Consider the following 10,805-nt stretch of genomic DNA (forward strand, 5'->3'; position numbering starts at 1 on the left):
AAAAAAAAAACAAAACCTCAGTTAATGTGAAATAAAAAGGGAAAAAACATATCAAATCAACCAATCAAATAAATTCCAGATGGGCTAAATAGAAAACAAATAGCAATTTGTTTTCTTTAAACCTAATTATATCAATGAGGTACAATTCTTTGTGATAAAGACCAGGTGTATAAGGATGCCCTAAGGCACAAAGAAGTTTTTTCTAATCACCTAACAGTCAAGAAACAAAAATAAAAGGAAAAGCAAAACCATTTAGAGCAAAATGATGATAAAATTTGTTTATCATATCTCTCACATCAGCCTGGAGATTGCTGTCACTTTCATGAAAATGTCATACTTTATCCCTTGGCATTTAGTCTTTGTAAAGGTAAATGTGCCTTTCTATAAGGTGGATTCCTGAAGGTTAACTTCTAGGCACCAAATCCAGAATGCTGAATAAATAAACAAGAGGGACTTTGTAGAACTATGGTTTTAGCTCCTTCCTGTTATTCTGCAGCTTGTAAAATTTATTAATAGCAAGAGTTATAAATATCTGGGTATAAAAATAACTACTTGGGCTATATTATACAAATAGGCTAAACTCCACCACCAGGATGAGTTTTCAGACTCTGTAAGACCCACCTCACATAAGCTGCTAACACTGGATGTGACGGTGGTATATTAAAAGTGGATAAACAAATTTAGGGCATTGTATGAGGGAAAAAGCAAATACCTGCCTACAACCTCTGGGATCATCTTTTGCATTTTCCTTTGGTAGTAGGTGACATTTCTTATTGCACTGATATGAACTTTAGCACAGATTTAATGCCTAATCACCATTTTTAAACACATTGAAACTAAGGAGGCCCCCGTCCATATAACATGCAGTGACTGGAACATAAAAATTAATGTTGGACGTCGCACTTTGTCTTAGAAAGTTGGCTCAAGTTATGACCTGCTTATTCATGTCCACTCCTGTATCTTCTTTTCTCACCTCTGGGACCCTGATTCCCTATCCTTCCTAGCTTGTCATATGCTCATTTGGCCTAGTTCATTTTGGAAACCTACCTGGACTATACTTTCTAGCTTTCCTCTGTGTTTTTATCTCTACATGATACCTCATTTTTGTTTTCTCTGGTGCTCCATTTTATGAGATAGCTGCAGTCATCTTTAGCCCCATGGAACTCTTCTGTCAGGGCTGATTGGTACTTCCCACCAAGAGATGAATAATGACAACAGAACAAGAAACCTAAGGGTGAAGTGAAGTGGGAAGATAATTCCAGGATTGAAAAAGAACACAGTCCAGTAGGGATGAAGCGAGTAGATAAATAGGTAAACAGAAAGAGCTGAGTAGGAGCTTGGACAAGGCTAGAGGACTGGATAGAACTTATCTCTGCGTAGTTGAGAACAAAGGTATGTCTGGGTTAGAACTAGTCAAAGCTCCAAAGAGTTTCTGATTATATCAGCACCTTCCCAGAATAATTAGGACAAATAATTCGGGTAGGATAATATGTTGGGAGGAGGCAGGGTAGAAAATCAACTTTACTTTTAAGTTTCCCTATTTTATTATTTTGGTTTCAAACACCAGAGAAAAGTCGTAGACATGGAAAAACTATCCTGGCAGGAAACTGGGAGGATAGAAATCAGTCTCCAACAGATTAATTAGCAAGAGATTTTTTCCCCCTGTCTATGAAGAAAGAGAGAGAAAAAAAGAGCAGAGACAGACTGAGACATTTGGGAGTCCTGAGAGTTACTGGTTCTTGTAGCCTGCTGCCCAGTGATGGTACAATGGAAGTGGAAAGACCCAAGTGATGATTATAAGATATGGCAGGCCAGATGGGATTCCCATGTCCTATATTTGGCATGTAGGTAGTGATATAGTCATGTCCAAGTCCCATGGACTATATAGAAGCTTCACTAGAATCACTGGAATTGAAGGAGCATGGAGAAATAGAATAATGGACATTTAAATAGCAGCCTGTGTGAAAGGCAAACCAAGCACCAGATGCCTTCAGCTGCTGAACTCCCTCTCAAGCATCTGAATAGGATTAAACTTTGGGACTGGGCAACACAATGGAAACTAAACCATGGATATCAAGTGAAGTCAAATGCCCTGTCATCCTGGCAGATTGGTATTGGGGTGGGGTGGGGGTGTCAAGAAAGAAATGGAATTGTTTTAATGAAAATGGAAAAATTGACTATGTTCGGCACCTTAGCTTGTGAATGGACATTCCTATTATCAGCCCAAACAGTTAATGAGTGTTTTGTGTAAGGCATTGGTGCTAAGAACATTGCATGTAGTATCTCATTTAATCGTCACAACCATCTTTTCTATGAATTGTAGAAACAATCTTTTCTACAATTACTTTAAATTGTGTAGGGCACAAGGCAATCTCTAAAAACTGTATACATACATTTCAACCTTCAACTCATTTCAACTCAAGGCTTAGAAATGCAATTCTATCAGTCAGCCACGTTGGCTTTTCTCTTTGTCCACACTAATTGTTGCGCTATACCGCCTCCTAGGCTGTGTAGAGTGAGCAAAGTCTAAGAGAGGTTTCTGAACCAGCTGATGGGATCTCTCAAAAAAGAGAATTGTGGACTTCCCTGGTGGCGCAGTGGTTAAGAATCCGCCTGCCAATGCAGGGGACACGGGTTCAAGCCCTGGTCCGGGAAGATCCTACATGCCACGGAGCAACTAAGCCCGTGTGCCACAACTACTGAGCCTGCGCTCTAGAGCCTGCGAGCCACAACTACTGAGCCCACGTGCCACAACTACTGAAGCCCACGTGCCTAGAGCCCGTGCTCCACAACAAGAGAAGCCACTGCAATGAGAAGCCCGTGCACCACAACGAAGAGTAGCCCCCACTCGCCACAACTAGAGAAAGCCTGCGCACAGCAACAAAGACCCAATGCAGCCAAAAATAAATGAAATAAAATAATTTTTAAAAAAAAGGGAATTGCTTGCTGAGAAGGGCTAATACGGAAGAAAGAAGCAGAATGTATGGTGTTCATTGCATTTGTTCATTTTATCTCTTCATTTCTCCATCCCAAATTGTTCTATGCATGAAGGTGAACACTTAAGACATTATTTTCCCAAATATGTTTTTTTGGACACTATTTCTACAGAATGATTATGGATATAACAAAAAGCATTCCCAGGTCAGCATAAGCTAAAGAAACAGTAAGTACAACAGATTAAAATATGTGTGTACAGGCCTGGAGGGGGAGGGGAGGTTCTTTTTTTCTGAGTTCACAAAGGCTTTAAAACTGCAGGAATTCTCAGAGGTTTTCATTAATAATTCAGTGGCAATCTCCTAGAAGGGGTAGCATTCTTAAACTCATTTGAGTATGGGTTTATAAACATATTTAAAATATCTATTTATTTGTTTATGTATGTGTATGTGCATATGCATTTATATATTTACATATGTATGTATTATTTGATGGATTATTTGCCAGATACCTCAAGGCAACAGTTGAGATGGGATGTATTGTGGCAAACAATGGTCTGGTAAAAAGGATATTCCTAACCAGCTTAAAAATCTGTGTATAAGGGGCTTCCCTGGTGGCGCAGTGGTTGAGAATCTGCCTGCTAATGCAGGGGACACGGGTTCGAGCCCTGGTCTGGGAAGATCCCACATGCCGTGGAGCAACTAGGCCGGTGAGCCACAATTACTGAGCTTGCGCGTCTGGAGCCTGTGCTCCGCAACAAGAGAGGCCGCGATAGTGAGAGGCCCGCGCCCCGCAATGAAGAGTGGCCCCCAATTGCCACAACTAGAGAAAGCCCTTGCACAGAAACGAAGACCCAACACAGCCATAAATAAATAAATTAATTAAAAAAAAAATCTGTATATAAGTCTTCCTGTCCCCACACCCCGGGGCCACTTTTGGACATGTCTAATCCTTTTAACTTGCTCCTTACCTTTGCTTCTGTGCATAAAGAGTAAGGTCTTAGGTAATGGGCATTTACCTTCCAACCAGATCCTATCTTTGAGTCTTAAAAAATGATTTGAACTTTTAACAATAATGCACAAACAATCCCTCTACCGACTGGTATCTGTGAATTTCTTTGAGTCGTATATTTGCATTTCTAACCTTAGGGAAGTCAATCACTCTGCAGCTCAACTTGCCCTTCTGAAAATGAGTATCTAGCTGCAATAACCTAAGAACTTCCTTTTACATATATAATTCTCATATTTTAGAATATGAGGAGTTTAGAACGATTTTAAATTATACTAGACCACCAGCTTCTTTAGTGGCTTCCAGATTTTACCAATAAATTAGCCCCCATGGTAAAGTGTTCCAAATATTTGGAGAAAGCTTGCTTGTAACTCTTTGCAACTAATTTAAAATATGAAAATATGATAATGAGAACAGCTGGCATGGGGCCCAAAGCCCCACATTCAATTAACCCCCAATCCTTTTTAAGAAATAATACAGGAAGGTTTAAAAATGCCATTATTTGTGAAACATATCCTCTTTAATTATGGGTTTAGAAATGCAGACTTACTGCATCTCTCCCTACCCTCTCCACATTCAATCTTCATTCTCCAGAGAATGGCAGACATCTTGCATAAGACCTATTACTGTTGCCCCATGATATTTTCCTGAGGTCATGTTTTTCTCTTTGTGCACACATTTACAAATCTATGAAAGCATATTTCTTGAGAAGAACATCTAAAAGGGAACATAGGGATGTGGATCAATAGGAACCATAGCTTTAAAAAGAGACCAGTGGGAAACTACAGAAAATGTCAATATGAAAACCCTTATCAGCTATACACGATGCTATTTAAGGAATAGGCTTTGCCTTGGGGTTCTCTAACCCAGTTATTCATTAACTGCCAGGCAATGCCTGACCTGAGGGATATTATTATTATTTCAAACTTGGCCTTTTTCTTCTTCTCCCAAAGTCTACAACATCTCTATTTCAACTGAACCCTTCTAATAAAATCCTTTTTGTGTGACTATACACTTTCTAGAAAATGATAAATTGTGGGAAAAGTGGAATTTATTTTAAATGTTGTTTGAAGGTTACAATCTTATTAGAAGTCCATGAATTTGAAAAACTATGCAACGTATGACAGCTCCTGTATCATACAGCCCACTGGCAACAAATGAGCTCGGGCCACTCTTTCTGTGAATATCTCTATTCAGAAAAACCACCTAAAGCAATTTTATTTACTGAACATGTCACTATTGTTCCTAAGAATGTTTGATATTCTTTTCAGTTCATACTTTATTAGTTTTTACAAAAGATCAATTGATGACTGCAAAGAACATGAACTAATGAAACGTAACATTCGATTTTATGCACATTTTTCTTTTTGTCGAAAAGTGGTGTCTTATTTCTCTTGAATACTATATATCATTTAGTGTTTAACATTTGGTTTAACTGAATACAGATGGATGATGTTTGGTAGTATTTTGAAACTGATTCCTAACCTGGAGATGCTTTTTATGATCCAACGTTTTGTACTGAGAAAAGTTCAAAGCAATATCTACAGCTGATAATACTATCAGGTAGAATTCTGCTTTTCATTTAATTCCTCAGCTTTGTCCCCATTATTCCAACCTTAAGCAATGAACTTTGAGATGAATTATTAGTAAAAGAAAGTATACATGCAATCAAAGTTGTAGTGACATATGATTTAAGTTTTTTTTATTGTTATGTGGTGAAATGAAATTCTAGGGTAAATACGTTTAAATAGTATGTGCTATATTCCACAGCTGCTTAGGACATTGCTTTGTCAGGAAAGAGGTGGGTACTTTACATAACAATTAGTGCTTCCCTGTACAACACCTATTGTGTATGAATAATTGCTCCTTTGCTTGTCTCTTTGGGATATGATAAAGCACTCCTTGGTAAGGTTTGAATGACATCAAGGTGAATAATTTTTGGATTCTGACTTAAAGACAAACGAGAATACTTAATACACAAAAGAGAGAAGACAAGGGGTAATTTAAAAATACGTTATTATGAAAACATTTCAACTGGTTTCATAGGTCTCATCTATGGATTAGAAGAAGGAATGGTACAAGGCCATGGCTTTTCCAAGGATTACATTTCCAAATGTGAGTACTTTACAGTATACTTTGAAGGATGACTATTTTAGAGTTCATAATATAGGGAAGTAAATGACCCCTTATTGTGCACTTATTTGTTATTGTCATAATTTTAGCCTAGGTAGAATGGATTGTCCTCTGTGATTCATATATTAATATTAATTAAATAGTCATGTTACTATTTATTAACTATTAATCTCTCAAACTTTTATTACTGAAACAGAATTATAAGGAAAACATTTTAGTATTATTAATGAGGTCTAAGTTTGTTGAATATTTACCATCCCAATTTAGCTCCTCTGCAGTGGTGAGACAATACCTTGCCTACTTGGGCAGAAGAAATGAATGAAATATAGAGTCAAGGGAATTTGAAACAACATGAGAGATGTCATTGTGGAGAAATGGGAGCACAGGGAAGCGTAAGTGTTGATAAATTGTGGCCATGTAATAATTAGATAAGATGGCTTTTCATCCTACTGCCCGCACCTCCCATAGCCAACATGGCGGCTGTCCGTGAGTCCTGCGGCGCAGCCGCTTCGTACCGGCTCTTTCTTGCGGGTAGGGTTAGCTTTGCCCGGGGACAGGGCCTCCGGAAAGCCGCGACTGCTAAGCTGCAGAGAATTCCCGGATGCCAGATATTAAGGCTAAGACGCACTACAGTTGTAATAACAAGGAAAAACGTTGCAGCCTTAAGACGTAAACTTACACAGTGGATTTTACTAAAAAGCAGATTGAAGAATTCAACATAGGAAAGAGACATTTAGCCAACATGATGGGAGAAGATCCAGAAACTTTTACCCAAGAGGATACTGATAGAGCGATTGCTTACCTTTTTCCCAGTGGTTTGATTGAGAAGCGAGCCCGGCCAATAACGAAGCATCCTGAAGAGATTTTTCCAAAACAAAGAGCAATCCAGTGGGGAGAAGATGGCCGCCCATTTCATTTTCTCTTTTATACTGGTAAACAGTCATATTATTCATTAATGCGTGGACCATACGGAAAGCTACTAGATGTAGAAAACCGTCAAGACCAGCTGCGAGCCAAAGGTCTGTTTTCAGAAAAAACTAAAGCCAAAGACCCGACTGGCAGCAGATGGCTGATTAAGGAAGAACTGGAAGAAACGTTAGTGGAAAAACTGTCAGATCAGGATTACGCACAGTTCCTTCGGCTGCTGGAAAGGTTATTGGCGTTGCCGTGTGACGCGGCTGAAGAATTTGTGAGCAGGTTCCGCAGGAGTGTAACCATTCAATCGAAAAAACAGCTGATTGACCCTTTGCAGTCTGACGAGAAGGGTATGGCCTTCAGCACAGTCCAAGGTAACAGAAAGACTGCAGAGGCGGAAGTGGCTGTTTATGACCATGGAAGTGGGAGGATAGAAGTAAATGGGGTCGACTACCTGCTCTACTTTCCGGTGACTCAGGATAGAGAACAGCTGACGTTCCCTTTCCACTTCCTCTACCGGCTTGGAGAACACCACGTGACCTGCGCGGTGTCGGGGGGGCGGGGCAGACGGGCGGCGCAGGCGCAGGCCATCCACTTGGCGACGGCGAGATCCTTGTGCAGCTTTGTCACCGAGGACGAGGTCGAGTGGATGCGCCAAGCGGGACTGCTTACTGCTGATCCCCGTGTGAGAGAGCGGAAGAAGCCAGGCCAGGAGGGAGCCCGCAGGAAGTTCACCTGGAAGAAGCGCTGAGTGTTCTGGGCGGGAAAGGAGAGGGACGCTGTGCACCTGGCATGTGGCAGACGCGCAGGAGACAGTTGCTGGCCAGGGTGAAGCAGCACCATCAGACGTTTGAGTTGTGAGATGATTTATTCTAAAATGCAATGTCGTAAAGGTTACCTTCTAAAAATAATTATTTAAAACTGTTTAGCTTTGTTCTGCTGCTTTACTTTTAAAACTTTTTCAGAAGAGAGCTTTAGAAGCATAATTCAGAATCTTGGCATATTCGACCTGAAAGGAGCATTCAGCAGAATCCAATCAAGAGACCGCCTTTTGCGGACGGAAAGGCCCAGCCCCACAGATCTGACCCACCAGAGCCACACTGCTAACTTAATGACAGGACGGACTTGGACTCACTCCCCCTAACTCTGTCGTTTTCCCAGATAGCAGTTGTTACAACGCATTTTTCAAAACTGAGGGATGAGAGTGCTTGTTGAGAAGAATGAAGTCCGTGGAGCGTCTTTGTCAGGAGCTCAGTCGAGTCTCTGCGGAAGACAACAGGCCAATCCCCTCCCCCAGCCCCTGGCAGCCACCATTCCACTCTCTGTTTCTAAATTTGACTCTTTTTTTTTTTTTTTTTTAAAGATTCTATGTATAAGTGAAAAAAATAAAAAAATAAAAAAATAATTAGATGAGATGGATCCATGCAAACCAGTATTCACTGTATATGGAGTGGAACAATCATTAGCAATCAAGGAGAGACTTCACATATAGCTAACGTTTGGAAATCCACAATTCATTTAAAGTTTCTCATTTGAAAAATGCCTATAAATCTATAGATTCAACAAAAAAAAGATATTGCTATGTTTGTATATTTCTAGTCTATGACTTTTATAGGTTCCTGCCAAATCAGATTTCCAAGTGCTCCCTTAAATTGTAGTAAATACAATTTTTCTCTTTTTTTTTTTTAGCAAAATCTCTTTAACTTGAAAGAGTTCAGGAAAATTGGCAGAAATAAGAACTGTTAGTTTCACAATCTTATTATGCAAATTGAAAAACCCATTCATTGTAGTGTACAGGCCTCTGCAGGCATAGTGGTCTCTGCAATTGGAGAATGAGATATTTACATTTTTAATTCGAACACGCTGGAATGCCAGAATGTCTGTGCTCATAACCTTAATAAGTAAAAGTAAATTTTGGTGTCAAATTGGTTTAAAAAATATATTTGAGAAATGAGAAAGCAGGATTTTTTTAAACTACCCTTTCATCAGTTTAATACTTTACATATTCCACAACTACTTGTTGAGAATTTTCAAAGCATTAAACACAGTCTTGGGCACTGAGGATACAGAGATCAATAAGACTCAGGGATGCTCAATGCAACTGAGAGGATGGTTGGTAAGCATTCAATTACAACTCACATGCAGTGTGCTATGACTTATCTTAGAGGATAAATCCTGTGGTTTATCCTGTGGTTTATTCTGTGGCTTATTCAGGAGGGAATGTCCAGTTGGCAAGGCACAGATCCAAGGAGAAAGACTGGGAAGTCGTCAGTGTCCTACGGGGCTCACTCCTACCCTGCCTCTCTCTCTACTGCTGTCTTCACAGACTTCTTCCCTTGGAATTTAACTCTGTCTTCTTTGTCCTCCCATGGTACTTTCCATCTGAAGTATTACTATTTGTTTCCCCAGATCACCTGCCTAGGGTCAAATTCAAGGTGCAACTTAATGGCACAACAGCTAATCTATACTTTCATCTTTTTTTTTTTTCTTTCCTTTGGCTGAAAAAGAAGCTAATTTCTGAATGTCTCAGGCCTGCCAACTTCCTTCTGTTACCAAGTGACTGAGGTGGCTCTCCCTGTCTAACTACCCCAGGACAGAATGCCAGAATGTCAGGAGAATCCAGACTGTTGAAAAATCCACTGTTGGAAAGTATCGCTGTTATTGTAACTTGTGCCTGAAATGATTCTCCTTCACATTTTGGTCTCCTTTGCCTTCCATGGATAATACGGTTCCAGGGACAGGCTACAGAACCTGGTGTGAGTCTATGTGAGATCAGAGGAAGTGTCTTCACCATGAAGCAGCCACACTGTGTGTGACAAGGACTAATGTATGTGCACCCTCGATTGCTCTGCTCACATTCTGCAAGCTCTGCCTCCAAACTGACATTTTATTTTGCCAGTCCCCATCCTCAGGGTAGATGTAGCTTCTATTCTCAGATTTCAAACCAGACCACCTCATTTCCATTAACAGTATTTTTTTGGTGTAGTTGGCAGAGACCATAAAAACGAGAAGCTCAAAGATACAATCAAAATGTAATTAATTTTTAAATTCTATTGACTGTTTCATCAGATTAAGAAAATTGTAAGTTCTTCCAGGGCAGGCACCATTTGTATATTTATATGTGCCAAGTAGTCATTATGGCTGGTTGTGTAGTGCTATTATAGATACCTCATAAGCCTCAGCAGCACCAGGTTCTGAGTTTATAGTCTATGGCCCTCTGAAAGCATTGTCAGGCAATATGGACCATATATAGATGTCCTGTTTTACAAGGCTAGGCATAGCAGAGACACCTATGACCATCAGTATCTGTTGCAAATCCTAATCTGCATTCAACAGTGACTAGAGCTGGAGAGCTTATTTACTCTCTTACATTGCATATATCTTGTGTCAACCCTTGGTTTGCTTCATCTTAATGCAATTCCCTGCTACTTTGATTTTCCTGAGTCTTTTTTATAATGCAGAATATTTCAAAGGTTGATAATCAGGCTTATATATTTTTTAACAAAGATACTAGAAGGATGACACCGGGATAGATTATCAGTATCAGTGCATGCAAACAACAACAGTGAAAAAAGCAAGTCTTTTTCACGTAGATAGTGTATGACATTGTTTAGGATAATACAGTTATACCTTGGACTTTATATTTTTTATTAGTCAAAAGATATAGTTTATATCAGTGGATCCAGAGCAGAGGGACATGTACTCATTGAAATCTTGCTCTTATTGCACGGAATACATGCAAAAATCCATATATACATCAATTTTTTCCCCCTAGACTGAAGGGATATTAGGTCTTGCATATATGCATATTATAG

General features: G+C 39.6%; 1 protein-coding gene across 1 annotated transcript; it reads left to right on the top strand.

The window, feature by feature from the left end:
* Positions 1-6,548: 6,548 nt before the first annotated feature.
* On the top strand, positions 6,549-7,916 carry LOC118902328 (28S ribosomal protein S9, mitochondrial-like). The gene is given in 2 exon segments (XM_036866517.1): positions 6,549-6,744; positions 6,747-7,916. Coding segments are annotated over 2 exon segments (1,191 nt in total). The 3' UTR covers positions 7,742-7,916.
* Positions 7,917-10,805: the final 2,889 nt, after the last annotated feature.

The sequence above is a fragment of the Balaenoptera musculus genome, chromosome 10 (assembly GCF_009873245.2).
Source record: "Balaenoptera musculus isolate JJ_BM4_2016_0621 chromosome 10, mBalMus1.pri.v3, whole genome shotgun sequence".
Lineage (NCBI taxonomy): Eukaryota > Metazoa > Chordata > Mammalia > Artiodactyla > Balaenopteridae > Balaenoptera > Balaenoptera musculus.